At 36.4% G+C, this 18,789-nt stretch overlaps 1 protein-coding gene and 1 long non-coding RNA gene across 3 annotated transcripts in view; one reads left to right on the top strand and one right to left on the bottom strand.

Moving 5' to 3' along the window:
- Positions 1-1,338: 1,338 nt before the first annotated feature.
- LOC141551465 (uncharacterized) lies at positions 1,339-17,962 on the bottom strand. Its single transcript, XR_012484876.1, has 2 exons — positions 17,405-17,962; positions 1,339-3,706 (listed from the first exon to the last, which is right to left on the bottom strand). It is a non-coding gene; the product is annotated as an uncharacterized LOC141551465 (long non-coding RNA).
- The window catches only part of LOC141551464 (zinc finger protein 445-like), a 29,664-nt gene continuing 14,200 nt past the window's right edge, over positions 3,326-18,789 (top strand). Inside the window, exons 1-6 of one of the 2 annotated variants that reach the window (XM_074283145.1) lie at positions 3,326-3,721; positions 6,625-6,766; positions 7,502-7,578; positions 7,815-7,941; positions 8,586-8,684; positions 11,432-11,547. In XM_074283145.1, coding sequence (XP_074139246.1) covers positions 3,326-3,721; positions 6,625-6,766; positions 7,502-7,578; positions 7,815-7,941; positions 8,586-8,684; positions 11,432-11,547 — 957 coding nt within the window. Of the gene's footprint in view, positions 3,722-6,624; positions 6,767-7,501; positions 7,579-7,814; positions 7,942-8,585; positions 8,685-11,431; positions 12,865-18,789 lie in introns of those variants that run through there. The other variant, XM_074283144.1, reaches the window with a different exon arrangement.

Raw genomic sequence — 18,789 nt, 5'->3', positions numbered from 1 at the left:
TTACCTATAGTGTTTAATAAACATACATACTTATTGACTGATTCTCCTCACTCCCCCTTCCCATCCTCATCCTTCTCTTTTCCCTTATCCACTCCACTCCGCTCCTTCCTTTCTATTCCTGGATATGATTAACCTGAGAGGGGTTTAGATGGAAAGACAAACAGGCAACAGTGTTACATGAAAAAGTTAATAAATTGGAGAAGTTCCAGACTATCATTCTTAAAGAGTGATCTCAAGATGAGACACCCTTTTAGGGGATCTATGAGGTCAAAATTTTTATAATTTAATTTTTTTTTATTCAGTAAAAATCTACCTTTTCCCTTCTGAAAATGAAACTGTAACATTAAGATATATTAATTTCAAGTACCTAATTTCTGATTATTCAAATATTGATAGCTATAATTCATAAACAAAAGCTTTTGGGGTTGAACCTTAGTAATTTTTAATTTTTCCTGGGGCCAAAAAAATTGAAGAAGATTGGAAGGAAGGTAGAATTGAGAGAACAAAAGGGATTACAAGAATTTCAGACCCAGGTCAATAATTGGCAGCTTTTAAAATACATCCAAAACACAATTAAATACAGATCAAGAATGTTTTTAAAGCTCAGGCAGGGTGTTTGGGGATACACATACAAAAGTACTCAGAGGGAATTTATCTTCTATTGAAGGGGGCAATGTGTTTTAGGATAAACTCTTAGTAATTTCATCAACTCCCATAGGTTTAATTTTCATCTTTATGCAGGTGACTCAAATTCTTAACTAGCTTCAGCTTTCATTACTGTTATTTATTTTTACAAGCATTTCATATCTTTTCTATTTTCCCCTCAAGGAGCAATTTGGAAATCTTTAAATCAAAACTTATGATAAATATGCATAATTTAGCAAAAAAAAGCACACATTGCCCATGTCCAAAAATGTGTTTCATTTATTTTGCACTTTAAGCCCCTTACTTTCCTGTAGTTTTTTTTTTTTTTTTTTTTTTTGTTTGTTTTTTTGTTTTTAAATCTTTAGTGTCCTCTGGACTATGCTTATCATGGCATTGATAAGAGTTGTAAAGTCTTTCAAAGTTGCTTTTCTTTATGTTGTCTTTGTTCAAATTGTTTTCCTAATTCTGTTCATTTCACTTTGCATTATGTATAAAGGTTTTTTCATTTTACTCTGAAACTGTAATTTTGTAATTTCTTATGGCACAATAATATTCCATTACATTCATATAACATAATTGAATTATTCCTTAGGTGTGCATCCCCAGTTTCCAGTTTTTGATTACTATGAAAAGAGCTGTTATAACTGTAGCCCATGAGCCCCCTTACAAAATCAATCACACTAACAATATTGATTCTTTTAAAAATATTTTATTTTTCCTAATTACATATTAAAACAATTTAAAAAAAGTTTTAAGTTCCAAATTCTATCTTGTTCTTCTCTTCCCTCTCCTTCCTGAGTTGTAAGCTATCAGATATAAGCATATCACCAATGATTCTTAAACATGAAACATTTACTAAGCAAGAAGGCAAAAGTAAGAATAATCATAGTATTTACTCAATGGAAAGCAAAAGCAGAAATAATAAAACTGTAAGTCTACTTCCATTCTTCCATTAATTCACATACTATCTTTGTGGAAGAATTGGCACTTATAGAGACCTAGCAGGGAGGCACTTGTGTAAAAAAAAAAAATCTCTGAATGGTAAGCTTACATTTCCTTTGTCTTTATTTTTAAAAATATTTCCCCTGCTCATCTCTGCTCCTATGAGGGGGAAAAAAAAACCTTTTTATCATATAAGTTCAATGAAATAAAACAAATCCCCATATTGTCCATGTCCAAAATACTGTTTCCTCATTCTGCATATTATTCTATATCTATTATGAGGCAGGAGGAAACATTCTTCATTAGCTCTGTGGAATCATGGATAATCATTGCACTAAGTTATCAAGTCTTTCCAAATTCATCTTTTATTTACAATATTATAGTATGTATTTTTATCCCCCTCAGCATTTGTCTTTTTTGGTCAGCACTGACAATGGATATGAGATGGAATCTCAAGTTTCTTTGCTATATTTATATCTCTGTCAAATTTTCATATTGTTTGTAGCTTGAGTTTCTTCCTTTTGAAAATTGCCTTTTCATATGCTTTGACCGGCTCTTACATTCTTATGAATATTGGAAATGACTTTTGTCAGAGAAATTTGGTGCAAAGGCTTTTTCTTCTTAGTTAACTGTTTCCCTGATAGTCTTAATTATTGGAATTATTTGTGAAAAACCTTTTTAATTTTAGTAATCAGAATTACCCATTTTATTTTGTTTGATCCTCTCTATTATCTGTTTATTCATAAATAATAAATCAATAGATTTATTTTTTTCCTTGCTGCTCTAATATGCTTATGCTATTTCCTATGATATCAAAGCCATGTATCAATTTTGAATTTATTTTAGCATATAGTTTGAATTATTGGCCTAAACCTAATTTCTGCCAAAATGGATTCTACTTTCTCATCAATTTTTTGTCAGATAGTGAATCCTTACTTGAGGAACTGGGTCTTTGGGTTTATAGAACATTGTGCTTAGTATTGAATATTTCAGATGTTTTAAAGACACTTTAAATTCAACATGCCCAATATAGCATCTTTTCTATTAAAACAACTCCTTTCAAAATTTTTTAATTCTGTAAAAAATACCACTAATTCTTTTAGATTTCCAACTTCAAAACTATGCTATCATTCTTAATTCCCTACTCTCATTCACTCTATGTAGTCTGTTTCAAACACCATAACATCTCTATCATTTGACTCTTGTCTTCCAAAGGTCCTCACTGCTTCTTTCCTAAGCTTTTTAATGGTTTTCCTAAATTTTTCTCCTACTTTTCCCTGACCTCAATAGAATTGGCCAAGTGATTTTCTCTCAATGCAGAATGAGACCTGTGTTAAATAAACTTTATTCAATAAACACCAATGGCTCTCCATTGCCTCTGGGAATAAAATATAAACTACCCAGTTTAGTGTTTAAAGTCCTTTTACTTCATCCCAACTTTTCTAGCCTTTTTATTCTACATATTATCTCACACACAACTTTCCTTCTCTCTTCTCCATTCACCTATCAGGGAGGGTATGGAAGGGAGTGTCTATTGTGATGAGATTTGCTTTCAAAATTCTATCTATCTGGAGAATTGTAGTGGAGAGATTGGTGAACAGAGGTAGATCCTTATTACTATTAATGAGTTTTCAAACATGATCATTTTCTTGAGTTAACAATATTTCCTGATGTATTTATAGATAATTCACCGCTCTAATCCTGAGGAGAAATTGAGGGAGTGCTCAATTTAGTAGGGATGACGGCCGAAAAAAAGGACAAATGGACTGAAACAAGTCTGGATTCGGACAGGCTTTTGACGGTAAAAAAGGAAGAAGATGAGGAAGAAATGAAATCTTATCTGGACAACAGCAGCCCTAATCAGGAACTCTCCCGCCGGCTCTTCAGGCAGCTGCGCTATGCAGAGTCTTCAGGGCCCTATGAGGTCCTGGTCAGACTCCGGGAGCTCTGTCGATGTTGGCTGAGGCCAGACATGTATACCAAGGAAGAAATCCTGGAGCGTCTGGTGATGGAGCAGTTCCTGACCATCCTACCTGGAGAGACCCGGTCCTGGGTACAATTACATCATCCAGAGCGTGGAGAAGAGGTTGTGGCTCTTGTGAAAGATATAGAGAATGACCTTGATGAAAAGAAGGTGAGAATGGTAATTGGGGCCTTAGGCAGGGGAAGGGATGAGAGAGTGGGGAGATTCGTAGGAAACACTGCCTACCTGGTAACCCATTTAATGACATTTGTTCTGCCAGGATCTAAGCCCTTAGGAACTATAAATGCAATAAGAACATTTCCTTTTTACCTTAAGGTATAGTAATAAATCACAGTAGATTTTACTTCCCAGGTTACTGCCAATCCCAGGTAGCATTATTGGCCTGTGTGGGTTGCTGGAAAGAGCATTTCAATTTGAGAGTCTGCAGACCTGGTTTCTAGTCCATTTAATAACTGCAACTCTGGGCAAATCATGGGGATAATACTATCTGAAATACAATGAGAAATGTGAAATGCCATGGAAATGTTTTATTTCTGTCTCAGTTCATTATTTTCTTGATCATTTTAGGGACAGTCACATGAAGTATTTTCTACATCTTTGATTCATCATCCTAAAATGGGAATTTAAGCTCTCAGATTTCAGTCTGTGGCTCTCCTGTGGACTCTCCTTCCCTTCCCTGCCATGTATCTAATAGGACTCTATCATGTCAGAAGTAGAGTGTTTTCTTCCTCAATTACTTTGTTATCTATTAATCTTTGTCCTTGTGTCTTTCAGTAGAATGATATTATACTTTAGGATTAGTTCCTTTTTTTCTCTGGATATATCTAGTGCCTAGTTCAGAGCCCTTACTTATTGGCACTTTAAAATTTCAATTTGTTGAAATGTCACACCAATGAATGGGAGACATTGGGATTTAATTCAACAAAAAAATTTAAAGCACTTATTAAAGTTTAAAGAACTATATTGAGTACCCCTGGGGATATGAAGACAAAATAGTCTCTGCCTTCAGGAGCTTATATTCTACTGTAATAGAGATTAAAGAATGTCAGCACTGGGAGGGCCCTTAGATTATAGAACATTAGATCTTGAATTTGCCCAAAACCATGTTTATTAAATACTCTATCAAATAAAATATTCTCCTAATGTTTTGAAAGATTTGTGATTATATCTTTGAGGACCTTTCTTCACTGACACAGTATAGGTCCTCTATACCAAATCCCAGAGTTTTATGACTTACTGTGACCAAATAAAAATCTATACAATATATTATATTTTACTTTCACTTATAGATCTATATTTCAATTTTTTTGAGGGAAGAAATATGAAATGGGTAGATGATTTGCTTCATTTTATGGCCATAGGCTGGAGTCTCTATGAGACTTACATTTTTGTTTTCAGACATTAAGGAGCTCTTCTCTCTACACACAGTACACTAGAAAATCTGGACAAGAGGACTCATAGCCCTGGTAGTTGAGGTACACAGCAAATAGCAACAAAGAACAAAGATACCATTAAGTTGGCCTGTGATCTGAATATGCATTAATTCTTCAGAATCAATATTCAAAATTTAAAGCATGATAGATGAGAACAATAAACAGGTTATCATTCAGTCCAAACTTTTTGTTCATTATTTCATATATTAGGGAATCTTCCCTTTATGAATTGGATCAGTAGACAAATATAAGGACTGGAAATAGCCTCCATTCCACCTGTCAAACTATTTCCCTAAAGTAAAAAAAAATTTGAAAAATTGTCAGAGCCAATGCTTCCCCCCACCAATCTCATTGTCCTTATTAGTCTCTGCTCCTTTTGAATATGACTGATTATTGGCTTCTCAAAATATCTCTCTTGGATTTCAGGACCATTTACTGACCTGCCTTTTTTGCTTTCTTTGCTGATTTATCCTCTTTTTACAGTTCTCAAGGCTTAGTACTTGGCTTTTTGCCCTCCTATTTCTTTTAATTCTGTTCCCCTAACAATTCCAGCCATTCTCACAGCTTTACTTACCACATTTACTTCTGATAAATGGAAGCATTATTTTTCTAGCAGTTTAACTCTAAATTTTAATTTAATCTTTTATTTTTCTGTAATAATATTAGCAGGTGATAGTTATTTAATATTTTATAATCTATAAAGCACTATACATACCCCATTGTCTTAAGGCATTAGACAGCCTATTTCCCTTCCCAGAGATTGTTTGTCCTTTTTTAAAAATGGGGATAATACTTATACTATTTGTATAACTTTACATAGTCATTTAATCTTTGTAAAACCTTATAGGAGAAGTCATCTAGGTTTGCCGACTTCAAACCTAGTGGTCTTTCATGCTGCCTCAACTTCCTTTCTGCAAAATGAGGGAAGGGATTGGTCTAGATGATCTTTAAAATTCCTTTTATTATTAATTAGAACATACTCACAAGATCATTATGAAGAAAGTACTCTAATAACTTAAAGTGTGATAGAAATTGGAGGCAATGTTGCTTTTACTCATTGTTGCCCATCTTTGTTTTATGTCTTCTTACCTCTGTGATTCTGTATCAGCCACTTCCCTCATCAGGAATGTATTCTCCTTTTCTCTATTTTTATTAGTCCATAAACATTTATTAAGCACCTACTCTATGCCAAGTCCTGTGTTAAGAGCAGGGGTTACAAAGAAAGACCAAAATCAAGTCCTGCTATTAAGGAGATTACAATCCAATGTAGGAGACATGCAACAACTTACAAATAAGCTACAAGCAGGATAGAGAAAGCTAGAATGACATCCTGCCCATCATGGCTCCTTTCCTACTTTTGGACTGCCTCCTCTGACTTTGGCAGCTCATGGTGAACTGCTTTGTCTGAAGCCACGGCATGTTTTTGAGAGCCTAGGACAGATCTTTGGGGAACATCCTTAGTTAAAATGTGTGATGAGCCATTAAGGGAGATTAAAAAACAGACAAGGAGCAAAATTCCTTTCCTGTGTCCCCCAAGGACGATGGTTACTTCTTTGAGATTTAGGTTTCTGTTCCTACAAGTATTGCCTCACAGGCCCAGTTTTCTCTCTCTGTCTCCAGGTCTCATCACATGCCCAAGGACAGGATGTGCCATGGACAGGGACAGCATCTCTGGCAACCCTTTCTGTTCCACCTCTCTGTGGTAACCACTTGGACCCTGCTTATGACTCAATGATGTTGCATGTCAAGGATCCTCTAAATGGTACTTACTAACTGGTACTCCCCTGACCAATGAATGTCTTATTCTGACACAGGCCCAATGGGCCACCTTTATATTTTGGAGCCTTCTCCCTTCTCATTACCTATTCTAACTGCAGGCCTGCTTCATTGTTCCTTATGTACTCCTTCCAGTTTAGATTTCCTGAGGATGGTCTTCACCCAAAGGAGTTTCTAAAGCAATCTTCTCTGTGTTTTTTCACAATGCCCTTTGAAACTTCTTGTTTAAGTTATTGGGCAAAGTATGCTGAAACTTATTACAGTTTCTATAAGAACGCTGGATTGTATCAGAGAGACCAGGGTTCTAAATCTGGCACTGGTACTTACCACCTATGTGACTTTGAGATAGATTCTTATACTTTCTGGGTCTCACTTTAAAATGAGTTTGGACTAAATAGTCTTTAAGGTGATTCCTAGCTCTAAATCCTATTATTTGGAGTCAAAGTACTATTTTAAAATTGAGTTTGGGTTTGAGCCTTGGCTTTGCTATTTACAATCTCAATGGGTGTTCTGTATACCAAGGTTTCTCCCCACATTTACCCAGTGTCACCCAAGGCTATAGGGAATATTATTGTGCCCAGAAGAGACATAATTTCTGATTCACAAAAGAACCTGGGATAAATTTCTTTATGAATCTCTACATTTTCTGTGTCTTAATTAGAGTTAAGGGAGGGAAGAGGAAGCTGCAGGTTTAGTCTCATTTATGATCTTCTCTTTTCAGTTTTTCCTGCTGCTCAGGCTCCTGCCCGTATGGGAGACCAAGCAGTGGTGGCTCTATCAATGAAAACCAGGTCTCAGGTAAGCTACACTTCTCTTTGTTCTTCCTGGGATTTGTAGCTGTAGCTCCTTCCCTCATCTTGGCCCATACACAAGTGTACTTCCCTGGCAGCTAAGCTTGAGCTTGTGGACTTTTCTTTCCTTCTCATTGGTTCTCACATGCACTCAGAGTAACAGATGTCACTTAAGCTTCATACTCTTCACATAGGGACTGAATGTGGGATAGTTCTTAGAACATCAGGAACATATTGTTTCAGGAGACAGTGATGTTTGAAGATGTGGCTATATACTTCAGGAAGGAAGAATGGGCAGCTCTGGACCCTGCTCAGAAGGACCTGTACAGAGATGTGATGCTGGAGAATTATAGGAATGTAGCGTCTTTGGGTAAGGCATTATCTTCTCTTCTGCCTGAAGTTGAAATAACTGTTAATGAGTGTGGTCCTCTGCTTATTTCTTATCAGCATTTGAGAGTCCTGTGGTACCAATCCTCAATCTCAGGGGATGCCTTTCCAGGCAGGAGTGGCTTTATGATCCCTTTGCAGTGAGGCAGAGGATCCTCGTGTCCTGTTTTCTAGTGATTTTTCCTTTGGGCTTCTGTGGAGTTGGAAGTATGCAATCTTCTAATTATCTGCCTGACTCAGCACCCTTACTAGTCATCCTTTTTCTCTTTACAATTCTTCTTGATCTTTTTGTAAAAGGCTAAACTTATCTCAGTTGGTGAGCTGAAAATTACCTCATTGTTTCCAATCTAGATTTCTCCACTTTGGAAGTTTTTCCATCCTTTTAAGGAGAGGACAAAAGTATAATTGTATATCAAGGCCTAGATTTTTTACTTTTGTTAAAAAAAAAGTCTTTGAACCCCTTTTCTAGGCCTCTTCTCCTTCCTCCAAACCTTCTTTCCAGAGTCTCCCTGAGCACCCCACTTCTGTCTTGCCCTTTCCCCTGAAGAAATAGGAATGAGATCAAGCTGTGGGATAAAAATGCGATATCATGCTCTAGCTTACTCCCTTTTTTCTCCTCCTGAACAGCATATCCATTTCCTAAACCTCTTGTGATTTCTAAGCTGGAACAAGTATCTGGGAATCTGCAGGAAGGTCGGGACAGAGATCAGAGTATTGCTTGTGCAAGTGAGTGAAGAATACTACTTTTTTTCTCTTTTTCTTTGAGTCATTAAATATGTTAGAAAGAGAACAGAGCATGGAGCTCATGGGTGGCTTCATATCGCACCTCTGACAATTACTCATTATATTTCTTTTTTTTCCTCAATAATATTTTATTTTTCCAATTATATGTAATAATAGTTTTCAATATTCATTTTTCTAAGATTATGTGTTCCAAATTTATTTCTTCCTCCCTCCCTTTACTTCCCCCCTCACTAAGATAGCAAACAATCTAATGTAAGTTATACATGTACAATCATTTTAAACATTTCTATATTAGTTATGTTGTAAAAGAAAAATCAGAATAAAAGGGAAAAAAAACATGAGAAAGAAAAAGCAAAGTGAAAATAGTATGCTTCAATCTACAACTTGCTGTGTTTCTTTAGACAAATACTGAGCCTTAGCTATTTAATTCCAAAATGGGAACCACAGTACTTTCACCAATGTGTTTCATAGCTGCTTTAAGGTAAACTTTTAAGGTTTACAAAGCATAATAGAAAAAGGAACTATAATTTTTCATTTTGCTAAAATCATAAACTAAATTATGAGAATTGATACTTGGAAGATATGAATTAATACTTGTGAAATAGCTAATTAAACAAAATCAAGAAGGAAGTTAAACCATAAGGTTCCTATTCTTGTGGCACCTGAATCCTGTCTTACGAGTTAAGCATGGCCTCATGGCGTAATGCCAACAAAAGATTAAATTCAGTGTCTTTTTTTGACTTCAAAACCCACCTTGTTCTTTATAAGGCATTTGTACAATCCCCTTGCCTTCCATTCGAGATTCCTAGGTTCAAATGTTGGCTCTGCAACTTTAAATTAGATATGTGATTGTAGGCAAGTCACTTTTACTCTGATCCTTAGTTTCCTTGAATAGACAACACTTTGTAAACTTTAAATACTAACAAAATGGAGTTATTATTTTGCTTAGCATTCCCTTCATCATTATTTGCAAACATTTGGTAATCTTTGTTTCACATTATTTCATCAATCAATAAACATTCATTAATTGCTTACTATATCAAGCACTGGAGGTAAAAGACAATATTCTATCAGTCCTTTAAAGGAGTTTAATATGGCAAGGCATAAGACAATACACACACACACACGTATGTATGTATACGTAGACAATAGACAAAAGCTGTATGTGGTTGAGAAGTCAATAGCAGCTGGAGGAGCAGGATGAGCAAGAAAAGACTTCTATTGGAGGGGGTGCTTAGTGATTCTTGAAGGAAACCAAAGATTCCAAAAGGCAGAGATATGGACAAAAAGCATTCCACAAATGAGTGCAAAGGCATGGATAATAGAGATGGAATAGTAAATAGACTAGTGTGATTGGACCAGAGTGTGTGGAGGGGAATAAGGTGAGGACTGCTAGGAAGGGAACAGGTTGTCAAGTGCTTTGAATGCCAAAGGAGTTTATATTTTATCCTAGAAGTGACAGGGATCCTCTGGAGTTTATTAAGTCTGGGGGTTGATATGTTCAGACCAATACTTTACTGGAATGGGGAGACCAAATAGGAAGTCATGATAATGGTCCTAGTGAGAGGTGATGAAGGGATAAATTAGAGTAGCAGCTACTTAAAAACAAAGAGATGTATGAGATATAGTGTGGGGATTTAAAGATAAGTATTTAGCAACTCATTAGCTATGTAGAGTGAGGCACTGAGGATGAATCTAGATTAGAGCCACATTTTGAGTATCTGCTCTGAATTTGAGAAAGGATATTGAGAACAGTTTGAGATGTAGGAGAAAAACCAAAAGGGAGAAGAAGCACCAAAATCTAGAGAAGACATATCAGTCAGGAGAAAAGGATATTATTATACTAGATTATTTAAAGGGATAATTTGAGGTGCATTAATGCATTGTTGATAAGAGTTATGAATTGATCTGGCCATTCTGAAAAGCACTTTGGAATTACATCCAAAAAATTGTATATATCCTTACATACCAGCAATACCATTATTAGTCTATACTCTCAAAGAGATCTAACAGAGGAAAAGGGCTCAAAATGTATAAAATGTATAATTTTTTTATGGTAGAAAAGAATTAACTGGAAACTAAAGGGGATGGCTGAACAAATTATGATATATGAAAATGAACGGAATACTATTGTGTTATAAAAGAAGGGGATGGTTTCAGAAAAACCTGGTAAGTCTTATATAAACTACTGCGGAGGGAAATGAGAACAACCAGAACAATCTATATAACAATAACACTGTAAAGATGAATAATTTGGAAAGATCTAAAAAGGACTAGTCATGAATCATGCTATCTACTTCTTGACAGAGATATATTAGAAATAGGGTGCAGAATGAGGCATATGACCAGTGTGGAAATTTATTTTGTCTGACTTCATATTTGTTACGATATTTTTATTTTTTCCTTAAGTGGAGAAAAAGAGATGGGAGGGAAAGCAGATAGATCAAACTAGTAATAGGAAAAAATAATCAAACTTTAAAAAAAAAGACCTGGTTTTGAATTCCATCTTACCCAATGACTTAGTTGTGTGACTTGCCTTATCTATAAAATGAGTAGGCTGACCTGTGAGATACTTTTTACTTCTTAAAAGCTTTTTTTTTTTTTGAGGGGGGGGAGGGATGAAAGCCACACACTCCTATTATAATGGAGTATTTTAGTATTACTTGATTTTTCTTCCCCATTCCTTAACAAGAGACTCAGATGTCTTTCTTGAATTTCTTTTTGTTTAGGTGGTGAAGTCAAATTTGAGAAAGAGAAGTTGGTGAACATCAAGCAAGAAATTTCTGAAGAATCACCAGCAACATCATTGAGAACTGTCCAGAACAATGTTTCTGATCAACCTGAGGTTAGAGAATCTTGTAAACAGAAGGCTGGGCGGGAGAGACAGCGGGAAAACCCCGCATTGGTGAAAGTAAAGGTAGAGGAAAGAGATTCTAAGTACATGACAGTGAAGGAAACTAAAACTACCACAGGTGAGACAAATGAGAATTTGGGGGCACATACTAGTTCAAGCCTTAAAATGCATCAAAACATTCCTAAACAAGAGAAAGTCTATATTTATCATGAACACTTGGAACAGTATGAGGAGAGAGTTGATAGATGTGATGAGGATGGGATGGCTTCCAGTCTCATGCCAGGACCTAGTCAAAATCAGATATTCAAACAACATTTTTCTGTTCTATCACAAAGTGAACAATATCCCCAACAATTTATTAATTATGGGACAGGCTTTGGTGGGATTTCCCACTCTTTTCTTCATCAGCTACTACACAGTGATAAAAATCTGTATGAACATAATATGTATATGGGACCTTTCAATCACATGTCAATCTTTAATCCACATGTAAATATCCGACCTAGACCAAATCACTATGAATGTAGACTGTGTGGTAAAACTTTTACAAGAAAAGGAAACCTTGTTGATCATGAGAGAATTCATACTGGAGAGAGACCCTATAAATGTAATGAGTGTGACAAAACATTTTCAAGAAGCAGATCCCTTGTTCAACATCAGAGAGTTCACACAAAGGAAAAACTATTTGAATGTAAAGATTGTGCCAAATCATTCAGAACAAACAGAAGCCTTGTTTCTCACCAGAGAATTCATACTGGGGTAAAGGTATATGAATGTAATGATTGTGGGGAAACTTTTACAAGAAATAGGACCCTTGCTGCTCACCAGAAAATTCATACTGGAGAGAAGGAAAAATATGAATGTGAAGTATGTGGGAAAAGTTTTACGAGAAATAGAAGCCTTATTGAACATGCGAGAATTCACACTGGTGAGAAACCCTACACATGTGATCTATGTGGGAAAGGTTTCATTCGTAAGTCATATGTTTTAGTACATCATAGAACTCATAGCAAGAAAAAGCCATATACATGTCAGGTATGTGGGGAAGCCTTTATGTGGAACTCAGGCTATTCTCGACATCGGTTAACCCATACTGAGGAGGAATATGATGAAATTAATGAGTAAGGAACTTTTATCATAGCTTTAAACATTCCATCTCCAAGAAATTGATAGTCAAAAGCTTCATGGGTGTGGGATAGTTTTCACTGTAAGAAAACTCTGATTGATCACCATTCACATTATAAATGCTATGAAATGAAAATAATGTGGGAATTTTTTTTTTTTTTTTTTTTTTTTTTTAACAAGGAACATAACCCTTGTTAATCATCATGTAATTCACAATGAGGAAAAGTAAGTAGTTGGAAGAGGGTGGGGAAATTTTTAAAGACTAAAACACTTGTTGAGTACCAGGGAGAAATAAATGTTAGTTTAGGAAAGCCTTCATATATAAGTCATGCTTTCTATTCTAGATAAGTCATAAACAGAAACCATATAAGTGTTATTTGTGGCATAGCTTTTAGGAGGGTCTCAGGCTTTCCTGGAAAGATAGAGAACCCACAGTAGGGAGAAATATTATAAATGCAGTGATTATGAAATAACTTTTAAAATTATAGCCTTGCCATTCAACAATAGAATCCTCACTGATGTTAAGCTATATGATTCATAAGTATGGTATAACTTTCATATGTAAGAGAACCCTCATTGGTCACCAAGGAATTCACATTGATGAAATATTCTATAGGTAACATTATAAATAAGCCAATTCAAAAGAAAAACCCCCACAAAAGTTTCATCCAACATAGTATCAAACAGTAAAGGTGCACACCAAATACATGAATTGGTGGTTGAATTAAATCCACAACCTATTATGATAGATTTCTCCAGCACTGTGGGAAAGCCTTCAGTTACATTGCCAGTATCTTGTATATACGAGAAAGCACATAAACGAGAGAAACTCTATGAGCAAAATGAATATGAGAAATCCTTTTATCATAACAGAACATTGAAAGCTTCACAAAATTTACATCATGGAGGATTACTTTGATTATTAATGTATAATAGTCTTCTGTTGCAAGTTGTCCCATATCATACATAACAGATTGCATGTCAGTGTAATTTGTAAAGAAAAGCTTTGGGATGGAGCTTGAATTTCCCTAGGCAATGGATAATTCTTAAGTCAGATGAAATTCTATAAATATCATGATTTATATGAGCCTTCATTTAAAAATGGAATCTTAGTTGATTACTGAAGAAACTATTCAAACATCGTTTGCATAGAAAAAATTTCATTAACTTTCTTCTTAAAAAGATAAGATTTTATTGATGTTTTGTTTTTTATATCATCATAATTTTTCCTAGAATCTTTTTCTCTCAAATACACTCCATATAGCAAATAGTACTTTTTAAGGACAAAAAAAGTCAGCAAACTGATTGAAATATTGAGGAAAAAAACAACAACATATATATAACTTGTGAGCATTCCACCTTTACAAAGAAAGGGGTTGGCATCCTCTCAATCTCTTCATTCAAGTTATATTTGATCTTTGTAATTTTGTTAAATTCATTTATGATTTTTTGGCATTTGGTTATTCTTTCCTTTTACATGGTTGTAATTATCATATATATTATTTTCTTGGCTCTCCTTCACTCTGTTATCAATTCACATAGATCTTTTCATGCCTTTCTGTATTTATCACATATATCATGTTTTGCAACACAATAATACAAAATCATGCATGATAGTTGTTCCCCCAATTGATGGACTTTGTTCCAGATTTTTTGCTGTTAATTTTTTTTAAACTGAATTCATTTTAAACAAATACAAAATGAGGGGAGAAAAAGAACATTTCCATGTACACAGCAGAACATGGAGCTCTTTGCTATTATAAAAAGTGCTGCTGTAAATATTTTGGTGTATATATGGGCTTTCTTCTTATTGATGAAGTCATAATAAATATTATGCCCTGGGGCATAAGTAGTAACAGAGTCTCTAATTCAAAGGATATGAACATTTTAGTCACTTTATTCCAAATTGATTTTCAGAATGGTTGTGCCATTTCACAACTTTACCAACAATTTAACAGAATGCCTGCCATTCTACCACCTCACTTTGACTACTATCATTTTTCTGTCATTTTTGTCAATTTTCAAGGTGAGAGGTGAAATCTCAAGATTATTTTGACTTGCATTTTTCCTTTTTTTTAAAATCAGTGATTTGAAGCATTCTGTCATATGGTTGTGAATACTTTGTAATTCTTCTGAGAACTATTTGTTCATATCCTTTGACCATTTATTTGTTGTTGTTTAGCTGTTTCAGTCACATCTCAGTATTTGTGACCCCATTTGGGGTTTTCTTAAGAGCACTGAAGTGGTTTGTCATTTTCTTCTCTAGCTCATTTTATAGATAAGGAATAGGAACAAACAGGGTGAAGTGACTTGCCCAGGATCACCCAACTAATAATAAGTGTCTGAAGCCAGATTTGAAGTTATCAAGTTTAGTATTCCTGATTCCAGGCCTGGCATTCTATACACTTCACCACACCCCATATTTGTTTGTTGGGGAATAGCTAATTGAGACACACACACACACACACACACACACACACACACACACACACACACACACGTGTATATACACACATCTGTTTATATATTATGGATGCTAAGAGAATTTTGATGCCAAGATTTTTTTTCCCCCTTCCACTACTTTCTTTCTTATCCTAGAAGCATTAATTTTGTCTGTGCAAAAGCCTTCTGGTTTCCCATAATCATACTTATCTATTTTATCTTTTGTAACTGCCTGTATCTCGTTTGGTTATCTATCAGTACATCTTCTACCCATAGCTGTGAAATATATATATATATATATATTTACAGTTAGATATATCTGCAGATAGATCTATGTATAGATATAGTGTCTCTACTAAATTTTTTTGTAGTTTGATCATTTATATTAAGATCATCTATCTATTTAGAATGTACTGTGGAATATAATGCAAGGTGTTGGTCTAAGCATCCCATCAAGTTAAAAAAAAAAATCAAGTTAAGGAGGTATTAGACCAATCTATCCATGAACACTGAATATTCCTCTAGCAATTTAAGCTATGAAATTTTTTTAAAAAGAGCACTTAAAGGATTAGAAGTCCTTTGTGTGCATCGATAGACAAATCACACATTTTATGCGTTTTGTAGTTATTTGCTTACTATTTTTGTTCTTTGGGTTATAGCCTTATTAAAAATAAATGCTAATGATTTTTTCGGGGTTTATTTTGTATCTTGCAACTTTACTGAAGCTGTTGTTCCTAGTAGTATTTCTGCTGATTCCTTAGGATTTTCCAAGTGGGACATCATATCATCAGCTAACAAGGACAGTTCATCTCCTCTTTACCTATCTTTATGTCTTTAATTTCTTTCTCTGGGGATAGGTGATGCAGCAGATAAGGAGCTGAGCTTGAATTCAGGAAGACCCAAGCTTGGTCAAATCCAGCCTTGGACACTTATTAGCTACGTGTCCTTGGACAAGTTACTTAATGTTCACCTCAGTTTACTTGACTATAAAATGGGGGTAATAAAAGCACCTATTTTATACAGTTGTAGTCAAGATCAGATGAAATAATGGGGCAGGTAGATGGTGCAATGAATAGAGCAATGAGCCTGGAGTCAGGAACATGTAAATCTGACCTCAGACATTTCTTGGCTGTGTGACTTCTACTGTAAAATGGAGATAATAACAACCCTTGACTCCCAGGGTTGCTGTGAAGATCAAATGAGATATTTGTTACAAATTTATCACCGTGCCTGGCACACTGCAGGTTATAAATCTGCCAGTTATTGCTCTTATTCTTATCTAACCGCTGTTAAAGTACGTCCAGGACTTTACCCAGATGAGAGTGGTGAGAATGGGCATCCTTGTTTCACTTCTGTATTTATTGGAAAAGGCTTTAGTATATACTTATTGATATATGATGCTTGCTTTTGATTTTAGCTAAGATACTTTTGCAATTAAAAAAGGTCCCTTTATGTCTGTACTTTGTAGGGTTTTTAGCACTTCTTGAAAAGTGGTGTACTTTGTCAAAAGCTCATTCTGGACCTATTAAGATAAATGTTTTGGCTTTTAATATGACTGATTATGTTGTTCTCCTACTGTTGAGCCATTCTTGAGTCCACTGAGTCATCACGAATTATTTCTTGGATAAATCACTGGAGCAATTAATCCTTGACAGGATTTTGTTTAAAAATTTTTAGGCAGTATTCCTTAATGATAGTGGTGTCTGTGTTTTCTCTTTACCTATTTTAGACAGTGAGACTGTGCTGGTGGTCTCAGACATTCTGCTGGGACGCTTTCTGAGTTTTGGGGAATAATTTGTGAAGTGTGGATACAAATTCTTCTTTAAATGTTTGGTAGAGTGCTGCCGTGAATCTGTTAAGCCCACGAGGCTCTTCTCCTTTCCAGCTAGCTGTATTCTTTTTCTGAATTTGGGTTACTTGACCCTCTATCTGGTTATCTGAAAATTTGTGTATTAAATATTTTCGAAACGTTCTCATTTCTTGGGTTCTCAGTTTTGTTAGCATGTAATTGTACATAACGTATTCTGGGTGCTCTTTTTGTTCAAGCCTCGCTAAGGGCCCTGCCTCTGTCTCTCAGTTCTCCCCTCCCTTCAGCCGGGATTTTTTTGGCACAGAACATAGTCACCCTGGAGAATTTCCAAACTTCCGGGGCCTGCATCTCTATGACCTGGAAAAGGGGGGGAAGGGAACAAGATGCGGGCTGAGGTTAGGTCCCTAGAGCTGCTCCGCTGCTGCTGGGGCGTGGGGGGAGGGGAGGCAGGGAGGCGGAGAAAAGTCTTACCTGAAATGGGTGGGCCCGTCTTCGTCGGGCCTCAGCTCCCGCAGGATCGCCCTGACTGCCCCCGGCCGCCGCGTCACTAGAATGGCCCCAGAAGAGGACCCTTAGCTAGGCCAGAGGCCGGCTCGGACACGCTAGTAAGACTGGGCCTTCAAACCTGGCAATTTAAACTTATTCCAAGTTTTGTTAAACATCTAAAGAACTTGGTTTACTTTGAGAACAGCCTTAAAGAACTGAGTTGTGGGCCGGTCCCCAAATGAGGACGGGTCTCTCAGTGACAAAGAAGAGCATTAACGCTCATTAATTAAGGAAGGGGAACGGCAGTACGCCGCAGACCCGCATTCCTCAGTCCTACGTCCCTTGTCAAAATGAGCCTTAGGTTCCCAGCAAATCCTTCCTCCTCGTCCTATCCAGGGTCACAGGAGTAGGGGGCAGGGGATGAAGGAGTCCAGCACCTTCCTCGCTTTGGAAATTTGGGTCTTTGGCACTGCCCCGGGAAAATGATTTCATAATTCTGACCCCTATGTCCTCAAAATAATAGAAAAGCAATATGGCCGCGGGCTGATGTCACCCCTCACGCATGCGCTCTGACAGACACAACTTCTCGCACATGCGTTCTACCCAATGTCGCTACAGGCGCCACTACGCACGCATACGCTCTATTCGATGTCATTGCTCGAGTCACCCCATACGCATGCGCTCTGTTCCATGTTACCGCTCGAATATTACATGCGCATGCGCCTCGCTGGTTGTCACCACTCGCGCATGCGCTTTAGCCACAGGTCTCTCTAGGAAGCTGAATCTCGGTAGCAAGTGTAGGAGTACTCCGAGATAGGAGTGGCTGCGTGAAAGTAGTAATGGACCACCAAGTTGGTGGGGATTGTATATTAATATATATTTTTAAAAATAATACTTTATTTTTTCCCAAATTGTATATAAAATCAGTTTTTTACATTCATTAAACTTCTTTTTTTTTAAGTTTAAAATGTTGCTGCCCTCCCATTTTGAATGTTGGGAAATAGTTTGATATAAGTTATAAGTGTGCAGTCGTGCAAAACATTTTCATGTTAGTTTTGTTGTGCTGGAAACGGACCAAAAAAAGCTGACAAAAAAAGTAAGGAGTGAAAATGGCACTCTCTGATCCGGGTTCAGATTCCAGCTCTTTCTCTGGAGGTGGGTCGTATTTGTGGCCTGAGCTCTTGGAGGCTGCCCTGGCCCTTTGCCTTGCTCGCTGTCCAGGCTGGCTGGATGCGCGTGAGAGTGACCTCCTGATTATGGCAGTTGAGGAGCACTGAGTGCAGCAGCGCGCCACAGACAGGGGCATCCAAACTTGAGTTCGGTGACTTTTGTACCCCCGCTATGGCGAGCATCTCAAATACAACACTGAG

This window comes from Sminthopsis crassicaudata, chromosome 1 (assembly GCF_048593235.1).
Source record: "Sminthopsis crassicaudata isolate SCR6 chromosome 1, ASM4859323v1, whole genome shotgun sequence".
NCBI lineage: Eukaryota > Metazoa > Chordata > Mammalia > Dasyuromorphia > Dasyuridae > Sminthopsis > Sminthopsis crassicaudata.
The sequence above is the reverse complement of the archived record's forward strand: the minus strand, read 5'-3'. Positions and strand labels throughout refer to the sequence as shown.